Raw genomic sequence first — 22,385 nt, forward strand, 5'->3', positions numbered from 1 at the left:
AATCTCCACTTGCCAAATTTCATGCTACTGCATCTAATTGGCCAAATCCAAATCACCCCCAAAACCCGAGCTGCAGTGGGCTCTGGGATATGCTTTTTGGAGTCTAGCATCTACAGCACAAGGAGGCCTTCTACAACAAAGATGGAGTTGAACAACAAGCCAAAATATCCTGGCATTAGGCCCTAGTTTAGGGCAGCACATTGTACAGCAACAACAACAAAATTGTTTGTAATGTTTATCTCTGCCTATTTTAAAGTAATTTTAGGAGGTTTACACTAAACATTCATAATCAGGCCCTTAGGGATTCAGGGAAAGTTAAAATTTTTCTGTGTTCTCTTGTATAATCTATGGGGGGTTATAATATACTTTCTTCAAACAAAATATGTTAAGTAATATGCTGCAGGCATACATGCATTCTCATAGTTCACTGTCTCCGATTTTCACACCAATTCTATGAGGTAGTGGATCAGTCAGGGATTATATTCAGCTGCATGTCACAGGCACCCACCTACAGCGGCTGGAACAAGGATGGTGTTTATCTTCCACGCATTAAAAAGTAGTAGAGGGGCACAATCCAGGGCCCGTTCAGAACCCCGGATACCCATCTTTCTCTTTCATCCTTGACTTGTGGCTCTCATTCCCTTGGACACAAGATAGATGTTCTACTTCTGGACATTATTACCAACTTCCAGGATGGAAGAAAGGGGAGAACAAAGGCAGAAGGCAGCCGTGGGGCTGGGTCTGCCTCTGTCCCTGTTATAGGTGGTGTTTACAGCAGCACCTTGCGACTTTGGCACACATCTCATTCACCGAAACAGTGTCGTGTAACAACCCCTCTCTGCTGGGGAACTGGAGAACTAAAGGTTTTGTTTTGTTTTGGCCGGACCCATTGTTAAAATCAGAATTCTGTCAGTAAGACAGAAGACTGGTGTGAATACTGGGTCGGTAACTAGCAGTGTCTGCCTTGGATAAACATTATCATCATTTTACAACAACAACAACAACAACAGCAACAACAAAACAGAGTTCAAAGAGGTTACATAATTTAATTGCAGCTCAATGACTTGGGATTTTGAGTTCAAGCCTTATGACTCCAAAAATCAGGATTTGGGGATAAGCATTTATGTTAAAAAAATAGTTAAAACTTCAGAAAAAATCTGACATATATATAAAGAGGTAAAATGGATTATTCATAAAAAAAATTTTTAAATTTGTTAAAGGGTCCAAAGAGCAGAAGTAGGAATAAGAAAGGGGGAAAGGATGAGATTTTCTGTGGGAATAACACAATTCCATGCTTTAAAGCCAACAACAAAAAGCAGCAACGACTCTGTGTTTAAAAGCAGCCTTAAAGGCTATGCCACGTTTCAGGCTAGTTTTCCACTGCTGGGTAAAAATGTAATGCCTTGAGAATTACGATAGTCATTAACCAAGCTAACCTGAAAAAGCATCTCCAATTGCCATATGGTGTCTTCCAGCATGAATCTCATTTCTCTAAGTCTGGATTTTGTTTATTTGTTTTCACTGAGAAAAGCAAATGGTCTGATCTGCCCTGAAAGGCAGGACCACCATGAATAGTGACAGGAACTGGGCTGTTGGATGTTTCTTGCAAGACGCCAAGGATTCTGAGGTTTAAGGAAATGCAGAAGACATTGGACACGGGTAGCCAAGCTCCCCAGCTTAGAAGGCAGGGTGTGGTCCTGATTGAGAGTGTACGGGCAATGGCAGGAGTCCACAAGAACGTGTAACTCCATCTGGGAGATCTGCGACAACCCCTAACTAGTCTCTGACACTTTGCAGCTTGTGGCTTTTCCCCAAAGGGGAAGAGATGTATCTTTTCTTTGCTGTTCTTTGCTGTGTCCTCACCATGAAGCTTCAGGAATCCCTTCCCTTAACTTTCACCTTCTTCAACATGGCTGGATCTTGGCACCAGACATGCTATGAATCTGGCAGAAAGGGATGGCTGAACAAACGTAGCCCAATCCCTGGTTCTAGCTACTGAGCATGGCTAATTCATCCCCAAATAGTCATCTGGGAGCTACAAAGAGCAAATTAATTACACTCTGATAAGTTTAAGTGGCAGCAACAAGAAGAAGGAGAGGTAGATAACAGAGATTGAAGGACTGGTGGTGGGAAAACTGTGTAGAACACACGTAGGGTAAAGAATGTGCACACAGATTAAATTTGATTGAAGGCTGGGAAAAACAAGTTGGTTCCTGTTGGAAGATCACAGAATGCCCTGGCCCCCTCACTGTTAATGCAATTACAAGGTGTGCTTGTACAAGCACTGAAATAACAAAACACTGAAAGGGTGTGGTTCATGGAGCTTTAGGCAGGTTAGGTTCCCTTTGAGGATGTGGGGCCAGGGAATTTAATCTTGTCAGAGGCTCAAGGAGCCGCCTAGAGCACTGCCTGGGAAGATAGGAGGAGGCACTGTTTTAGGGGCCTCAGAGTATATATAGTTTTCAATGACCCTTCAGGACCCTTGCAAGTCAAGGAAAGGAGGAGTCAGCATGGAGTGCCAGGCAAAGCTGGAACTGAGGAGAGATGAAGCACAGGCGCAAGGTGAGGCCCAGGGTAGGGAAATTTCACCCACAGAATTGTGCTCCTTCTCTGGAAGCATGTTAAGGAGGCAGTAACCTTTTACATCATTCGAATCTAAGTACTGGCAGTCAACAAACAGATGTTGAGAACTAAGGTCGAGTCTAAAACTCCCAAATTCTAGTATAAGAATCATAGGCGAAACTTGCTTGAAGTGCAGATTTCCCGGTCCAGTTGTGAAAACTTCTGATCCAATAAGTTGGGGTCTGGGTCTGGGAACCTGCATTATCATCAGGCAACTCCTGGGATTTGGGATTCGTGGCTCTTAGACTGTCCTGGCTACTTTGTAAAATTAAACACAGTCTCTTTCAAAGTTAGCATCCAATCAAACTAGATTTGACTGATAAAAATACAAACAAAATCCAGTATTCCTTTGCTATCTCTGTCAGTTGTTTTCAATGTTGTTTTGTTATACTCCTGAATTCATTCACTTCTGGAATTCTTTGGCTGATTTCCTGAAGAACAATAATTTATTCCAGAATTAGAGTTATCAGAAGCAACAATATATAGAGTCTAGATATTAATTCTCCAGCAATTTGCCATTAATTACAGCAAAACCCTGCCTGTGCCTGCCTGAAAGAGGGAAGAAGTGACAGATCAAAAGGGAGGCAAGCCTTTCCCTTTAAAATTTCCTTTCAAGATCTGAAGATTAAGCACTTTTCTTCCAGAGGAAGAAAATTCTGGAACCCCAAAGATCCATAAGATTCATTAACGCTGTGAAGCAGCTTTAAAGTTTTTTCACCAACACCCATCCTAAAAATACATTTCAGGTCACAACCTAAAACACACACACAAACACACACATGCACACAACTATATATGTACATGTGTGGTGTGTATGTTTATGTGGGAATGTATGAAAAGTGGAAACATTTCATAAAACACTACTTACCTTTACCATGTGAAACACTCTGATATTTTCCATACTCTGCCCTTTCTTTTCTTTTCCCCCTCTCCTTCTTTCTCTTTCTTAATGATAGTCATGATACCACCAATGGCTTTGTCCTGCTGTTTGAAAAATGTTGAAGTAGGTTTAGGATTCCAACTGTTTTGAATAGGAAAGAAGCGGAGAGGAATTGGAATTGGAAAAGATGTTTGTTCACTAACTTTTCCTTCTTTCGTCCTTAGTCAGTAACCCCCTTCATTTATCCACTGTCTGTCTTCGCTAAAATAGTTTCATCTTCTAGAGAAGACTTTACTGGCTTAGAAGTCGATGTTTCAAAGCAAGGGAAACACTCAGCAGAATATACTGCCAAACAAATGGGTCTTTACTTCTTACCACATAGACTTTGCCTCCTCATTGTCTTACATGTGGCATGCCTCGTTTCTGCTCAGGTGTCTTTATCTCCTAATCTGGAATTCTAGCTACCCACTAAATCATTCTCTTTGCCTACTCCTCTTTCCTCCAGAGGTCTGTGCTTATTTTCTCAGGCCTTGGAAGCTACTGAAAGTACAGGGAGAAGCCTCTATTCCCTAGTGTTCTGCTCAAGCAGGTGCAATACGCTTCAAAGGAAAGAGAATTGATGCTGTTACTCATTTCACAACTAATCTATTATTTTTGTCACTTATAAATGAACTAAGAGGCTCAAATGACCCAAGGCTCCCATGATCAACTTTCTTTATCCAACCAGCAAGTTTTGTTTTCATTGCAGCTATTTCATTATGTGCAGTAAAGCATTCACAATTTTGTTTGTTGTTGTTGATTGTTTAGCCTTGAAAAACATAAACTAAAGAAGCCAACTTTGCACCTACCATCACAGAGGGAAAAATTCACCCTAGACTACCTTTGGTGTGAAACTTTTACATCTCCGTAAAGGAAAAAATTTCAGGGGCACCTGGGTGGCTCAGTCGGTTAAGCAGCGGACTTTGGCTCAGGTTATGATCTCATGGCTCGTGGGTTCAAGTCCCGCATCGGGCTCTGCACTGACAGCTCAGAGCTTGGAGCCTGCTTTGGATTCTGTGTGTGTCTCTCTCTGCCCTTTCCCCACTCATGCTCTGTTTCTCTCTGTCTCAAAAATAAATAAACATTAAAAAAAATTTCAACCTGGATTACAAGTGCTACTGAGCATCCTTCCACACATATCTCATTAAAAATGTCTTCACTGGCTTTTTTCTTAATCACCAAGCATTTTGCAAATTAACTCCCTTCCAAGAAAGCTCCATTATATCTTTTATGGTAAAATTATTAACCCCAAGTTTCATCCAATTCTCAAGCAAATAACTGGTTTTATTCGAATTATTTTTAGTATCTTGTGATCCACTGAATGCCTGAAAGCAAGAAATCTATCAGACACAATTGGGAACATGTCAAAATGACCAATTTGAAAAACTTGGTGATATGAGTATAAAAAATAGTAATAATGGCAATAGATTGAAGCATACCAAATACATAAAAATCCCATGAGCTCCTAAAAGTTTTCAAAAAGAAAGTCATTGACCATTTCTGGAGTTTGCTAGGATGCCAATTTGTTATTTTGAAAATTAAGAAAAAATCTAAGCATTAAAATTAATTACTTAATGACACTGTTTAATGCATATTTGCAGCCTCTACATGACCAAAGTGAATTTGGCCATGTTTGTGGTGTAAGACTTCAATACATTTTCCTATGATGAGAACCTTTGCCTTTTAATATGATTATGAAACTAAGCTTGCCTAATTTTGCTTTTTCTATAACTTCAAAAGAATGAAACTATTCATTATGGTCTTTTGTCTTTCATGTAGCATTTTGTTTATGGCATTTATTCGTGAAGGAATATTTTATTCCTTTTAATTGCTGAGTAATATTCTATTGGATATGGTTACTATGCTTTGCTTACCCATTCACTAATGCTTTTCCTGTATCTGCTGAAATGATCATATTGATTTTTTTTCCTTTATTCTATTATTATGTTGAATTACACTGATTGGTTTTCAGATGTTGAACCAACTTTGAATTCCTAGGATAAACCTCACTGGTCATGATGTCTTATCATTTTAAATGTTGTTGGGTTTGATTTACTCAAATTTTGTTCAAGATTTGTATGTCTATATTTATAAGGGATATCAGTCTCTAACTCTTTTTCTTCTGAGGTCTTACACTACTTTTAGTATCAGGATGAAACTAATCACTTAAATAAATTCAGATGTGTTTCTACAAAGCCTGTTTAATGCCTTGCAGAACTTGGAGAAACATTAAGTTTTGTATGTTTTAAATATACTTATTTAAGTATGTTTCAAACGTAAAATGATCTGTTGTGACCTTGTTCATTCTTTTTCTAATTTCCATAACAAATATATCCTATGGGACGTTGAGCCTAGTTTGAAGTTGGCTAAATTAAAATAAACATTTAAAAAAAATTTTTTTAAAGGTGCATCCGGGTGGCTCAGTCAGTTAAGCCTCCTGGGACTTCTGCTCAGGTCATGATCTCACCATTCATGAGTTCAAGCCCCCAGTAGGGCTCTGTGTTGACAGCTCAGAGCCTGGAGCCTCCTTCAGATTGTCTCCAACTTTCTGCCCCTCCCCCACTCACCCTCTGTCTCTCTGCCTTTGTCTCGGTCTCTCAAATCTAAACAAACATTAAACAATTTTTTGAAGTTAGCTGAATTAGTGAGTGATTGGTAATCACAGATTTTAAGATATTAAAGCTAAGTAATTTTAGAGATTATGGTAACTAGATATCTAGAACGAGTAATTTTAGAGATTACGGTAACTAGATATCTAGAACGGGAAACTGAGACCCTTAGAAATTGCCACACTCTTCCAGAACAGGGTATCTTTCCACTCTTACTGGTCTCCATTCCGTAACATTCATTACAAGCCTCTGTGGGTAGGAAACCTATAAAGCGCCTGCTGAGCATATACTTACCCTATAAAGTTAATGTGTCCATCCTTACTCTTTTTCCTGCCTCTAAAGGCCCACGCTGTTCCTAGTGACACAATCCAAAGAGGGAGCAGCAAAACAATGAAACTCCAGGACCCTGTGGCTTGGAGGTTACTAGTTGAACTGGGCATGCCCAGTCACCAGGCAGATTTTTTCGATGAAGTGGAAACTACAACAGCGCTTACCGTGTGCGCGGAGGTGGGCGTGCCCTCGTGGAATTTAGAATGTTTCCGCAGCCAATGGGGCCTCGCGGCCGGCTGCCGGGGCTCCTCATTGGAGGAGAGAGGAGGCGAGCGAGTAGAGGGCCCCTGGAGGGAGCCGCGGAGGTGCAGGTCGGAGAGGCCGGGCTACGCCGTGCCCTGCGCGTGAGCAGCTGCAGGGGCAGCGGCAGCATCCAGCGGCGGTGTCTGCGGTTCCACCCCGTTGCTTTACTTTTTAGCTGCACGAACGTAGTCATTATGCCGAAGAGAAAGGTAAGTCCTACCCAAAAAGATTTCAAAGGCCTTCAAATTGCGCTTACAGCAGATCTTGTCATTGCAATGGATCGCGCGGAATGCGCTTGGTAGTAACTCGGGGTTTGCGAATCTTTTTTGCTCCTCCACGCTTGTTTTCAGATGCCTGTTGCAGACGTTCCTCCTTCCCTCCTTCCCTCCCTCCGTCCCCATGGATTTCTGAATGTTACTTTCTCTCCAGCGACGCGGCTCCTCTTCTTTTTTGAACTCCTACTAGCTGGAATGGTTTCCACCTCGAACAACAAGAAGCAAAAGCGCTTTCCATTCCCTCTTCCAGGAGGGGAGTTTCCTCTTTGAAACTGCCGGGTTGTGGAAAAGCAGTGATTGGGGGAAAACAAGTCCATGCATAGAGAGATCGAAAAAAATAAATCAGTCGGGCAGATGTTGGGGTTATTCCCAGGTGGGCCTAGCCCACGGCTGGGCGCGCCGCGTTGGGTCTGAGGCCAAGAGAGAGGGAAAGCCATGTTTAAAATAGCACTCACCCCGCTGCTCGCCTCCGCTGCAGACCCGTATGTACCAACTCCAGTGTCAATCAGGGCTGGGGACGGCGCAGGCGGGGCCGGGCTGCCGGGACCTGCCCGCAGTTCGCGGCGGGAGGGGGGGGGGTTGCNCTGGCTGCCCCGGGCGGGGGCCGCCGGGCCCACTCTGATGGCCCAAGCCCACACTCAGCTGGGAAAGGCGGGGTGCGCGATCTCCTGTGTCCCTCGGCGGTCACCGGGAACTGGGATCATTTTCGTCTCAGCTTCGGTTCCTTTTGGACTATAACGTCCACCTTCCGCGCGGGTCCCGAACACCAAGTATCGCACACCGCGACGCACGTTTCCGTCGGTGCCCGGCTGGGACCCCGTCCTTGTCCCGGGGAGGGTAGCGGAGACTTGCCCCCACCCTGAGAAAGCGGGTGTGTGGCGGCTGTTCCTGAGAAAATGCTTTGCACCCTCCCACCGCCTGCCAGCAGTGTGAGCCAGTGAGTGTATGACATTTGAGGCAAGATTACAAGTAATATTCTGCTTTGTCAATTAAACACTGGACTGATTGGTGTAAGTGAATGCGTTATTTTACAATATCGAAGTGTTAAAAATACAGAAGGTTTTGCTTTCTTATCTACCATTATTAAGAATTTGGTGGAAACTTGTCTCCTCCACTTTTTAGCAAATATAACAAAAGTGGGTTTTTTTCCTTAGAGTTTATCGTGCACATACTATGTGCTTCATATTGTGGGAAGAATTTGACTTGCATTATTTCATTTACTCCTCAGTACACCCCCATCGAACTGAGGCTTAGAGACATGAGCTACCCAACATTTCATCAACCAGTAACTAGTAACAAAGGTTTAATTAGATACTGTAGGTTCAGAGTCCTTACTTTCAAACATTATTCACCTATTCTTTTCATTTAGTGGTGGTGGGTCAAGAGGAATTTAGGAAATGCAGAGATTCCCAGCCCAGAAAATGGATAGCATGTTAAGAGTACTAGTACTTGAGATTCATTATTTAAATTTAATGTTTATGAAAGTATTGTTTTTCTAGCTTTATTTTACTAGAACTAGGATATTTAAGATGATGCCACCATTTTCAGCATTTTATCTGAGGTGTAATGACAGCGCTGGGAGTTTAGTAGAGTCAGATTGTTACAGAGTGAATTGGTGCCATCCCCTTCCCTGAGAATTACTAACAAATTTAAATGAACCATAATTTAGGTATGACAAACTCATTATTATAAGGCCCCTGATGTGCTGGAGTCCTTGTTGTTGAAGAGCCAGAATTGGTAAAATCGTTACTCTTACCTTCCCTTACTGTCCACCTCTCTTAAGGAAACAGAAGGGAAGAAAAGAAGAACAGAAACTGTCTTTTGGTTATTGTTTTATTTCCCTGGAAGGCAGGGAGCCCCTCCTCCCCCCTCCAAGAAGAAGCCAGCCAGCCATTCTAGGACTAGAGGCAGACCTGTGTACAAGTACCTGAATGTCATCCCTCAGGACATCAGAGTATTCTTCACAGATGGGAAACCTGTCCTTGATTAATAAGAAGGCTCTTCATTTGTACCTGGAGCCAAAAGTTGATACCTGAAAAGAAGCAGCCACAAATTAAACATAGCTAACATGGCCATCCCATCTATCAGTCAAACCTTAGAGCTGCCTCATAGAATCCGGGAGTTTGCTTTAGCTTATATTGGAAACCACTCTCTTTAGGTAAAGCCTGCCTGGATGCAAAGAGAAGAACTGAAAACAATCTGTGCCTATCTCTTTGAGACATGTAAAGCTGGGGCAACTGCTAAAGCATTTACATACTACTACACATTATTTTTCTTGACTAAAGGGACTGCCTGTTGTACATTATACTACGTTTTAAGAAAGTGCCCCACAAATTTTTTTTTTTTTGCCATGTTGGCCCTTTTTTTTTTTTTTAACTTTTCCCAAAAAATCAAGAAAAGTTATTTAATGAACACCTGTTTAGGCTGTTCTGTAGAGTAGGATCTGGAATCCTAGTACTGATGTCGTAGGGATATATAGTTTGCTTTCATGGAGCTTATATTTAATTCATTGAAGGTGATGAGAGTAGCAGACATAGAATACTCGAATAACGTTAAGATTGTATACACGTGGGGCACCTGAGTGGCTCATTCAGTTGAGTGTCCAGCTTTGGCTCAGGTCATGATCTCACGGTTCGTGGGTTCGAGCCCCACGTCAGGCTCTCTGCTGACAGCTCAGAGCCTGGAGCTGCTTCAGATTCTGTATCTCCCTCTCTCTCTGACCCTCCCATGCCCTCCCATTCTGTCTCTCAAAAATAAATAAACATTAAAAAAAATTTTTTTTTAAAAGACTGTATATATGTGCCAGAATATATAGTATAGGTATAGATTTTAAACGCTGTAGGACTGACAGGAAAAGAAGGTTCAATTTGGGCTGGTCTGGTACGTGTGGGTAGGACTCAAATATATACAGAGCAAAACAGAGTCATTTTCTGTTATCTGGCATTTCAGTGCCTCTTCTGATTGTATCTCAACCAGGCCTCAGCTATACAACTTGAAAGCCATAATATCCATATTAATATAAAATGTTCTTTTATTTCTTAATCATATCTTTGTTTTATCTCTCTGTGTGTGATAATTATAGCTATATTAAACCAAGTAGTTTTTTTATAACTGCTGTAGAATTTTTTAAATCACTCAACAATAAGTTCTTTAGTTAGCGTTAAATCTCTTTCTGAGTTTGTAAAATATGAATAAAGTTGAGGTTCCTATATTTATTACCTAATGGGTGATGGGTCACCCACCACCTATTAATAGTGAGTGGCATAGCAGGGAAAATGATAATATGCATGAATGCAGTGGTGGTGAGATAATGAGTGACTGAGTTCTAGAGTGTTCTGGTCAGACATCTATGAATGCCTACTGCGGTCACGTTGTTATGTGATGATATGATGTTCTACAAAGAGGCATCAGAGCCAGTGAGGCCTAGAGTCATAGCCTGGCATGATTAGCAACAGCAAACACACTTTCAAATCCTTATTTTTCAAGTATCTCATCACTAGAACTATTGGAAATATCTAGTGTATCACATCAGAAGTTCTCTAATGAGGCAGTTGTCCATGAATTTGGGGTGTAAACATTAGTGTTTCTTTACACACTTAAAGGCTTAAGGAAGAAAAGGCTGTCTGCCTCTAGCTTTGAAATTTGAAATTAGGTTTTATTGCTTTTCTTAAACTGGCAAGGCCCAATAGGGCTGGGCTTGGCACAGAGGATGCTTATTCATCCAATATTCAAGGTTTCTGATTAATGTTTCAAAAGAATATCACACGTCAAAACAGCAGGGACAGACTCTAGAAATGAAAATACAGATGAATGTGACTATATGAAAATGAATATTTCAGTATGATGAAAAGAAAAACCTATTGTTAACAAAATCTAGAAACTTAAGAAAAACTGGGAAAAAATATTTGTACCATATGTTACTGAAAAAAGTTTGCTAGTTTAAAAATATAAGAGTCTCACGTGTCCTTATGGAAAAGATGTATATCCTTATCAGAAACTAGCAGACCCAAATAGATGAAATGTTTAGATTTGCTAGAAATCAAAGAAATGTATATTATCAAGAATAAGGAGATGTGATTTTTTAAAAAAAATAAACAGTCTGGTAAAAAAGATTGGAAGTATCACTGCTAACAGCAGTCAAGCAGTGTGGATGGGAATGTAATTTCCTTTAAAAAAAAAAAGGCTTTATTTGAGGTATGATCTACTCCCCATAATGTCCATTCATCTATGCAAATCGTTAATTTTAAATACATTTATAGAGTTGTGTAACATTACCATAATTCGGTTTTGAACCATTTCCATCACTGGAGAGAGGTTTCTCAAGTTGTTTAGAGCCAGTCTTTGCCACCACCCCAGTCCCACCATGAATCTACTGAGATTTGCCTTTTCTGGAAATTTTATATAAAAAGAATGCAACAATATGGAGTCTTTTGTGTCTGGTTTTTTTCAGCATAATGTCGCTGAATTCCATATGCATTGTAGCATGAATCAGTACTTCATTTTTTTCTGTTGCCCAGTGATCTTCCGTTGTTCATCCTTTCACAAATGGATGGACATTTGAGTTGTTCCAGTTTTTAGTGCTTATGAATAACGCTGCTGTGAATATTTATATGTAAGTCTTTCATGGGCACATTTTCACTTCTCTTGGGAAGTTTCCTAACTGTAGATCTGGTGGGTGGAATGAAAGTCTGTTTTTAACGTTTTAGGTAACTTCCAAACTGTCTTCCAAAGTGATTGTACATACCATCAATGGATGAGGGTTCCAGTGTCCCAGCATCCTTGGTATCGTCAGTTTTAGTTTAGTTTTTTTTGTTTTTTGGTTTTTTTAGGTTTTAATTTATTTTTAAGAGAGTACAAGTCGGGGAGGGGCAGAGAGAGAAGGGGACAGGATCTGAAGCAGGATCCACACTCACAGCGGTGAGCCTGATGCGAGGCTCAAACTCATGAACCCGAGAGATCAGGACCTGAGCGGAAGGGGGACACTCAACCGACTGAGCCACCCAGGCGCCCCTGATGTTGTCAGCTTTTATGCTTATAGCCATTCTAATAAATTTAATTTATATCTTCATAATAACTAAAGATGATGTGCATATTTTTGTGTGCTTAGTAACATAATGTATGTCTTAGGTGAAATGTATATTCAGATATTTTTGCCCATTTTTTAATTGGGTTGTTTGTCTTATTGAGTTGTTAGAGTTCTTTGAATATTCTAGATGCAAGGCCTTTATTAGGTGTGTGATTTGTAGATATTTTCTTCCAATCTGTGGCTTTTTAAAATTTGTCTTAATGATGCCTTTTGAAAAACAAGTTTTTTAATTTTGATAAATCCATTTAGTGTCATGTCTAATAAATCTTTGCCTAATCCAGAGTCACAGTTATTTTCTCATAGAAGTTTTATAGTTTTAGCTCTTCTATTTAGTTCTGTGATCCAATACTAACTTTGAGTTAGTATTGTAACTAGTGTGAGATAAGGATTAAAACTCTCTCTGTCTCTCTCTCTCTCTCTTTAAAAATTTTTTGGCATGTTGATAGCCAGTTTTCTCAGCACCAGTTGTTGAAAAGACCATCCATTTGCACTAAATTGCTTAGGTACTCTTGTGGAAAATCGGTTCATCATAAACGTAAAGGTTTCTTTCTGGGCTGTCAGTGATATTCCATTGTCTGTATGCCTGTCCTTATAACAGTACCGCGTTAACTTGCTTACGATGGTTTTATAGTAGGATTTGAAATCTGGTAGTGTCAGTCCTCCAACTTTGTTCTTCTTTCAGAATTGTTTGTGTACTACATTCTTTGCATTTCCATATAAGTTTTAGAATCAGCTCATAAACTGCTCAAAAATACCTCCCTTGACTTTAATAGGGATTGAATTGAATCTCTGAATCATTTGGGGGTAAATAGCCTTTTTAACATACTGAGTTTTCCAGTATGAATATGAAAGGGCCTCTCTACATGTCGTGTGCCAACCAGAAATGCTTACTGAGTTTAATTGAGTTAATATTGATATGGTACCTGTGTTTGAATAACGGCTCTAAAATGGCGTGGCTGTATTTTATTCGTTCCTTCACGCATTCCATGTTAAACAAACATTTGTTGAGTATCACCTTTATGCAAAATATCACCATGTTGGGATGAATAAGTGAGTTGGGTTTTTTCCCAACCCTTTTTAAAATGAATGAGTAAATGTCCTCATTTTTAAGGACCTTTTAGTCTGATAGGGAAGGTAGTATACATATATAAATATTTGTAATTCATGGCAAGAAATGATAATGAGCCACAAGAAAAGATATAAGCATTCAAAGGATTGGCCAGACCACATGTCCAGAGAAAAATTACTGACAAAAAGTTGTTTGGTTAAAAGGGTAGGAAGTTATAGCTTTTTTTTTTTTTTAATCTCATCAGTGCTAGTTTGTTATTAACGGTGATTTGTCATTGGTTTTTCGGTGAAGTCTTGCTTTCTTTGAAATATGAGGAAGTTAAATTCAAGGTCTGTTAACAGCTGAGATTAGATTGTATGCAGTAACTACCCTCCCTCCTTTGTGCCTTTCTTTTAACTACTCTCTTGTATTTTTATTTTTATTTTTTTACTCTCTTCTGTTTTAAAGGTGGTTGTTGGACAAGCACCATGTGTTTGGGACACATTATTTAATTACCTAATTTAGAATTAACTTTGTAATCTTCCTAAATTGACTTAACCATGAAATACTTGATGCCTCTGATGTTTCTTATATCACATGCATCTAGCACAAGTAGTATAACTATTTGTTGAACAAGTGCATGAGTTAATCATTTCCAAGGGAAGAAAGTAGCAAGTTTAATCATTTCATATGCATGTTGAGGTGGTAGTCCAGTATGGTTCTGATATGTATTGTTTACTAACTTTATGATTGAGGGCACATTATTTTACTTCCCCCTAAACTTCTAAGTTCCTAATTCCCTAAGACTCAGTTTTCTTGTCTATCAAACTGGAATACAAGTATGCTCTACTTCATTGGGTTGTTGGAGGAATTAAATGAGAGGGTGAATGTGGAATACTTAGCATAGCACTTGCCATGTGTATAACATATGGGGTGTTCATTATTGTGATGAACACATTATTGTGATCTTTTTAATTATTCAGAGAACTATAGTGAAATAATAGGCTTATAATAAGCACCATGCTTCCATTTTGTAGGAGGATAAAATGGCACGCACAGTGGATAGGGAACAGGTAGATCACACAGTTTAATTAACTGCAATTACAGAAATAGATTTTCAACATCTGAATGACAAATGTAGTGTTTTTGAGGAACATAACATAAGCTTTAATCTGGTGCATTTTTACAAGGTTGGGTTTTCGCAAAGAAAAAATATGTTTAAAAATATCTCCATATAACATTAAAATTCCCTTGGCAAATCAGTTATCAAGTGATCCTCTTTTCCTGTATATTCCACCTAAAACATTGCTTTTGTTTACACCAAAGTTAAATATATTCCACTTTCCTGCAGGGTACAATTTGGAAATGGTGACTGAAATAAACACCATTTAAGCTGTCTGCTTTCTCAGTACCTAGTATGTTGAAATATGATGTTAGTCTCCTGAGTAATTTAAAAATCAGTGTTGAAGATAACAAACCAAATCAAAATGTTGAATTCCTTTTTCACTGGCTGCTTATACATTTCACTGTCTTCTTAGAAGCGTTCGGTCGAATCAAGTATTGGTTCCTGGTCATGGTATTTATTGAGTCTAGTGTTATTATATCTTGTGGACACATTCAGAAACAGGGCCATTTAGACATGCTTAAGGCAAATGCATATTTGATCACACATAAAGTAAATGATACGCATATTAAATAGTAGGGAAACAGAATAAACAGTTTTAAATTTCAAAATTGGTTGCAAATTTAATATTTTAAGGGAAACATAGCAGTAAGAACATATAAATATATTTATTACTATTAAAATTTAAATAGCTACCGTTTATTAAGTGCCTAGATGTACCAGTCCATAGCTATTACATGCTTTATATTCATTAGGTACCTTAGTTTAAACCAAAGTATGTGAAGCTACTAGAAACAGGGAAACATTGGAAGTATTATGGTGTAATTTCATATTATTTCGTGTTATTCTCGCAACAGTTATGTGAGGCTATTCTCATCTCACAGATATGATAATGACAGCCCCTATAAATAACATTTAGATGGCTTTCTAGAACTCAGGCACTGTTCTGAGCACTTTGCATTAATGAACGGAATCCTCCCAACCACCCAGTAAGGTATGTACTCTTCAAACTGCGGCCTTACAGAAGGCCCCCTTGATAAGAAATGGCCCAGCTGGGATTGCAGTCCTGCCGGTCTGGCTCCAAAGCCTGTGCTTTTAGCCGCCAAGCCCTACGGCCTTTCTCATACATAGAAGAGAATATTGGGATTTAGTAAGATTAAGGAATTCCCCCCAGGTCACACAGCTAGGAGGTGATAGATCCAGGAATTCTAACCAACCCTCTTTACCTAAGAATTTTGCTCATAACCATTACACCACAATATGCCTCATAAATATTTATTTCTAGGAACCTCATATAGTTTTACTTAAACTAAGATGCCCAATGAATGAAACAAGGAAGAATCAAGAGTTATATAAATATGTAAATGTTCCTTTAATTAAAATGTTGTCTTTGTTAAGACATAGGCTGATGGCCATTTTTTCTAGGTGCCAGTACAAGGTACCCAAGAAGTATTTATTATTTATGATCATGCCCTAATAGTTGGCCTCAGGGTCCAGGCCTCTGCTTCTGAGAGAGGCACATACATTATCATGAAGCCTTCTGCTATGCCAGTAACTAATAGACTATAGAGTCATATACGAGATCTATATGTATATATGCACAATTTCCTCACTCAAGTATTAATATCTTTGAGTGTTGAGGGTATAAGACTCAATATTTCCTCAAATTACAATAAACTGCTGGATTTACTATTTCCAAGATATATTGTCTTCATTAATTTGTTCTATATAGGATAATAGAGATATTCTCCTGTGATCAGAAACACTTAACTACACTTGCATATTACACAATATATTGAGAGATTGTAACATAAATATTACATTACCATTACTTAAGCATTGGATTTAAAAAATTAGCAAGTGCTTTTGCTTTTGGAACTCTTCAAATAGAATAAAAGCTTTATAATTTGGAAAATCTATTGAACCTAGGACTGAATGGATTTTTATTTCAGAGTTCTGAATTACCAATTAATAATGTTTAATTACAAATTTTTAAAAAAATTTTAATGTTTATTTTTGAGAGACAGACAGACAGAGCACAAAGGGGAGGGGCAGAGAGAGAGGAAGACAAAGAATCTGAAGCAGGCTCCAGGCTCCAAGCTGTCAGCACAGAGCCTGACGTGGGGCTTGAACTCAAGAACTGTGAGATCATGACCTGAGCTGAAATTGGAGGCTCAACTGACTGAGCCACCCAGGTGCCCCACAAAATTTATTTTTAAAAGGTATACTGTAGGGGCGCCTGGGTGGCTTAGTCGGTTAAGCGTCCGACTTTCGCTTAGGTCATGATCTGGCGGTTCGTGGGTTCGAGCCCCGCATCGGGCTCTATGCTGACTGCCAGCTCAGAGCCTGGAGCCTGTTTCGGTCTGTGACTCCCTCTCTCTCTGACCCTCCCCTGCTCACGCTGTCTCTCTCTCTCTCTCTCCTAGAAATAAATAAAACATTAAAAATAAATAAAAATAAATAAAAGGTATACTGTAAAGTGATATTATTTTAAAATTATATTTTGATTATGTGACCCCATGCAAAGATAAATACAAAGTCTACCCTGGGTTCCTTATTTATTTTTCTTTTTTTCTCTTTCTCTCTGTCGTGTGTGTGTGTGTGTGTGTGTGTGTGTGTGTGTGTAAGCTGTGGATTTTTACAATACTGGACAGAATTCTATTGTGTAGGAAGTCATGAGTATTAAGCATGGTGCATGTAGACAATAAACATACCAAAGATTTGAGGTAATCAAAATGTGAAGCTTCCAAGACTCCTGAAGCTGTACATTCCATACAGTACATTTTTAAAAACTATGTTCTTTCTACTTCTCATTGCTTTCCTTTACCTCTTAATTAAAATTTTTAATTTTATTATCCCCCTTTTTGTGGCCACAGGTCAGTCACATCAGAGCTAGCTGATTAGTTTTGCAGGAATACAAGGAACATCGTAACTGCTTACCATTTGCTAGAAATTAATTCCTACCTGGGCAAATAGGAAAATAGGGTAACCATCTGGAAATATCCGTGGTATAAAAGTTGGAAGACTTGGGTCTAGTGTGGACTCCACCACTCTTTACCAGGGGAAAATCACTTGACTCTTTGAACTTCTACCTTTCGTCTGTAAAATGGGAATCTTAAGGTCACCCCTGGGTATTCCCACCGTATTGAGATGGCCAAATACAACAACAATGTAAAAGTACAGTGAGAAATGTAAAGTGCTGCAAAAATTGATAGAAATGATTTGGTGTTTTATCTTGTTTTAATAGATAAAAATACTTTTATCTGTGTATGTAACCATTTAGAAACCCAGAATAGTACATTTATGTGCATCTCAAGATACAGTATTTTAAATGGGAAATTGTTTATTATTATTCCAATAATTCTCACCAGAGAACGGGAATAGGAAACACTCCGCTACATATTATGTGCTCCTTGGCTAGATGTACAGATTAAAATATTTCCTGATCTGAAAACCCTAGCATCCTAGATCTGCACCTAGTTTTGAAATCAGAAAACTAACACAAACCACTCTGAGTGGTGTAGTAATTAAGAGAATGAACTCTGGGAGCACCTGGGTTGTTCATCAGGTAAGCGTCCAATTCTTGATCTCAGCTCAGGTCTTCATCTCAGGATCATGAGTTCAAGGCTTACACAGAGCTTCATGCTGGGCATAGAGCCTACAAGAGAGAGAATGAACTCTGAACCAGCCTACTTGGGTCTGAATCTCAGGTCTTCACTTACAGATGTTTACCAGCTGGGTAATCTTGAGCAAGTTATTTAACTTCTCTGGTCTCAATTCCTCATTTATAAAATGGGCCTGATGCTAGTTTACCAACTTCACAGGATTGTGGTGAGGATTAAAACATGTAAACTGCACATAAGTGCATTATACATTGTTTATTATTGTTATTGTTATTATTATTCCTCTGGTCCCTTGTCTCTTTCACTTGTACTCATGAAGAAATGAAGAAACTTGGGCAGAGGGAAGTGAGATGTGAGCCAGACTGGAATTCAGGCTTCTGACTTCAGCCAGGTGCTTTCCCTTTGATACAATACCACCTACGTGAAAAATGTAACTCAGGTAGAAGAGGCAAGTCAGACCAAGGAGATGTGTGAAGTACTTAAGACTATTTTATTCAAGATGCACTTCCATTATTGCATTATATATATTTATGCTAATAAAATTTCACTGAGCATCCTAGAACATGACTTATTTTTTATTTTGGTTATCTTTTGTACCTGAATACAATGTGAGATATTTTTCCTTAGAGTATCCCTCAGAAAAGAGATAGTTGCTATTTATTTCAGTTCATCCAAAGTCTTCTAAAGCAGAGTTTTTAACTCAATTATTTTTGTCTCTAACAACAAAATAAAATTTGGGGAAGACATGCTGGCCTGACATGACATTAATAAATGCATTTGGGTTTATAGAAGTTGATAAAATTAACAAACATCAACAAAGAAGGAGATAGCAGAGAAATTTAACATTAGTTTGATAATTAATTCTCTTTAAATGATCTGTCAATTGTAAGTATTGGATTTTTAAAGATTATTTTACAAAGCAGTGCAGTATTGGAGGGTCCCAAGCGTAGACCTTCAGGATGAGTCAATCATGCTGATGTTACATAATGATCCTGAGATTTTGAATAAAAATTTTAATGTATGTTCATGTGTCATAGAAATATCTGAATTTGAGAAAACTACCTGTTATTTAAAAATACCTCAAAAATGTCATGGGCATTGTCCCCATTTGGGGGAGAAATTAACACGGTGTTAAATAGTTGAGTTCTGTGTTCATTTTAGCTGAAGAGTGATAGAGTTAGTTATGGGCACATTTCTCTGGGTGGGTTATTTGGATTTTTTGTCCCAGAATTTCCTCTGCTAACCAGCTCACTATCAGACTGCTTCTTTTCTGTAGCCTTGGGTTTATAACAGAAAACATAAATTAATTTTTAAAGAAATTTTGAATAATAATAAAGAGGATTTTAAAAAAAAGTATTGGCCAGGTGGCTCAGTACGTTAAACATCAGACTTCAGATCAGGTCATGATGTCACTGTTCGTGAGCTTGAGCTCCACATCTGTCTCTCTGCAGTCAGCGCAGAGCCTCCCTCGGATCCTCTGTCCCCCTTTCTCTGCCCATCCCCTGCTCGCACTCTCTCTCAAAACATAAACTTAAAAAAAATACTGGCCAGCAAGTTAGAGAAGAATCACCTCAAAGTATTACCTTTCCTGGGTTAAAAGAAGTGATTATTGGTTTATTTCCACTGTTACATCTGCTCCCCACTTTCCTGCATTAGCGTGGACAGCCAGGAGTTGGGACTGGATTTGGTGTGTGGCTGCTGGAAAATGGTGACTTGCATACAGAGCGTAGGCTCTCAGGTGGTGCACTTCACTTATAAAGCAATAGCCCTTGTCACTCAGAGTCTTAGAAGAAAATCTCTAAGGGCCGACACCAATCATTAAGACTTTTCAGAACTTTGATATCAGGCCCAGCACTTGCTGAGAACCCCGAGCCCTCCCCTTTCTTCTCTTGTGTAGCTTAGAAGCGTGGCACAAGCCGGGCGCCGCCTCACACGCCCAGCCGTCTGCCACACCCTCCATCTCTCTCTCTGCTGGCAGAAGCCCACCGGCTCTTGCCGTTTGAACTGTTACTCGAGCAACTGTTGAAGCCTGTAAGGAATTTCTCATCTTCTCTGGTATCTTCCTGAGTTCGGAGAGAAAAAAAAAATTGGCTTCTGACCACCACCACCACCACCACCACCACCACCGGTACCCCTCAGCCCAGAGGTGACTGCTTATTTATTGGAAGAGAAACTTGGCAGTTGGGGAATTTTTCCTGTTGAGTCCTTATGGATTGTCCGTGGAATGAAAATCCCAAGTTTCTTTTCTTGGTTTCCTGAAAGGACTTCTGGTCTTGTTTAGTCTTCAGGAGAATGCAGTTGTGCCCTGTCAGTGCATTTTTGCGTCCTCAGGGGCAGGGCTGAGGCATGTCCGTGTAAAGAACGGGGATGGAACAGTTGGTCAGCTGCTGAAGGAATCCGTGCTCCCTGCAGCTCTCCTCCTACGCTAGCCCAAGGAGAGCTCTGCATCCCTGTGGTGGTGCTCTTGGCTTCCCATCTTGCCCCACCCCAGCACCTTCACATCAGATGAAGCAATAATAAATGATACGCCTTTTTAAATTTTTTTAATGTTTATTTATTTTTAAGAGAGAGAGACAGAATCCAAGCAGGGAAGGAGCAGACAGAGAGGGAGACACAGAATCCGAAGCATGCCCCAGGCTCTGAGCTGTCAAGAGCCCGACAAGGGGCTTGAACTCACGGACCACAAGATCATGACCTGAGCTGAAGTCAGACACTTAAATGACTGAGCCCAGGCACCCCTGAATATGTCTTGAACAGAAAAGGAAGAGGCAGTATATAAACCAGATTTATAAGCCATTTAAGATGTACAGAAAAGGCTGTGAGTAAACTTAGTCATGGAATTTGTATGAGAGCCCTGTTAAACTAGACTTAAGGGAACAAGTTTGCTTCTAATCTCTTTTCCCCTCATTATTGGTAATATTTTTATTTGAGAAAATTTTAAATACAGAAAAATCCAGAAAGTAATATAACATACTCATTTGCCCACCTCTCAAATTCACAAATTTTAATGTTGTCATTTTGCTTCAGGTTTATTTTTAATAAAATAAAATGTTGCAGGTAAAGTTCAAGTTTCCTTAGAAACATCCCCTTAGTCCCCTTCCCTTGTCAGCCTCCCTAGAGGTAACCATCATCAGGAATTTGTTGTGTATCCTTCCAGTCCATGATTTTCTACTTTTGTGGTATATATGTCATATATAAATCCTTTATATTGATTGGTGCATGTTTTAAAATGCATGAGTGTAATCATATGGATATATTATTCTGTTTTTTCCTTCTTGACATTATAATGGGTAGGTATAATTTGTTTAGGTATATTGTGATTACTGATGCGTTTGGACTTTTTCTAATAACTTATTTGGTGGTTTTTTTGTTATTTGTTCTTTTCTTTCCTTCCTTATTGTTAAAATTTGCTTGATTCCACTCTTGATTTGGAAGTTTATAGATCCTGTTTCTTATGTTAACAATTTTAATGGCTATCTTTAAATTTTATTTTGATAAAGTCTAAAATGATTCTGTGACTGTGTCATTCTCCAGAACAAAACAGGACCCTAGCTTGCTTTACCTTCTCATCCGTTCATCATCCTCTCATTTATGAGAGGTTGTTATGGTGTAGAACTATGTGATTCAGTATGGCAGTCACTAGCTTTGTAAGGCAATTACGCACTCTTTAAAAAGAAGAAGCTGAATCTTTTAAATTTTCAATTTTAATCAACTTAAATTCAAAATTTGTATTAGGTTCAGTTATTGGAACAATTTATATATTCTTGGAACAATCCAGATGTGTGAAACTACTATAAACTTGATGAACTCCAAATATAGATCAGGTGAGAACCTAGCATTTGCATGGGGATGTTCTGTTAAGTGTTACATACCTGCTGCATTTTGGAGATTTGGTGTTAAAACTTTGTGAACTATCTCATTAATGATTTGTAAATTGATTACATGTTGAGGTGATAAAATTTTAGATAGATTCAGTTAAATAAAATACTAAAATTAATTTCATCTGTTTCTTTTACTTTTTTAATGTGGCTCTTGGAAAATCTGGAATTACATGTAATATTTCTATAGGGCAGCACTAGTCTAGGATTCCTATTGAAACTTTTTTAAACACAAAAAGCAGGCATTATTTACAAGTAATAGTTAATTAGATTTGCCAATATTTTATACAATACTTCTTACATACTTTGCTTTCATCTGAATTCATTTTTCCAATTGCTGAATTTGATTCTTTACCAGCAGTTACTTATTGAAAGACTCTGCTGATGGCAGTCTCTTAAGTGTTCGTATTCTGAAATGTCTTTATTTTTCCTTTCTCCTTTTTTTTTTAAGATTATTTGTTTTGAGACAAGAGTGAGAGGGAGGAAATGTGAGTGGGGGAGAGGCAGAAAGAGAATTCCAAGCAATGCAGAGTCTGAGGTAGGGCTCAGACTCCAGAATCGTGAGATTATGACCTGAGCCAGAATCAAGAGTCAGACGCTTAACTGACTGAGACACCCAGGCACCCCTA

The 22,385-nt window shown here is 39.0% G+C and overlaps 1 protein-coding gene and 1 long non-coding RNA gene across 4 annotated transcripts in view; one reads left to right on the forward strand and one right to left on the reverse strand.

Annotated features, from left to right (window-relative positions):
- Positions 1-1,057: 1,057 nt before the first annotated feature.
- On the reverse strand, positions 1,058-6,628 carry LOC144220117 (uncharacterized). The gene is made up of 3 exons (XR_013331626.1): positions 6,445-6,628; positions 3,491-3,643; positions 1,058-3,053 (listed from the first exon to the last, which is right to left on the reverse strand). It is a non-coding gene; the product is annotated as an uncharacterized LOC144220117 (long non-coding RNA).
- Positions 6,629-6,634: 6 nt separating this feature from the next.
- The window catches only part of HMGN3 (high mobility group nucleosomal binding domain 3), a 31,249-nt gene continuing 15,498 nt past the window's right edge, over positions 6,635-22,385 (forward strand). For all 3 annotated transcript variants that reach the window (XM_077750261.1, XM_077750262.1, XM_077750264.1), the window contains exon 1: positions 6,635-6,932. In XM_077750261.1, coding sequence (XP_077606387.1) covers positions 6,684-6,932 — 249 coding nt within the window. In that variant the 5' untranslated portion in view covers positions 6,635-6,683. The remainder of the gene's footprint in view (positions 6,933-22,385) is intronic.

The sequence above is a fragment of the Crocuta crocuta genome, unplaced genomic scaffold, assembly GCF_008692635.1.
Source record: "Crocuta crocuta isolate KB4526 unplaced genomic scaffold, BGI_CrCroc_1.0 scaffold9, whole genome shotgun sequence".
NCBI lineage: Eukaryota > Metazoa > Chordata > Mammalia > Carnivora > Hyaenidae > Crocuta > Crocuta crocuta.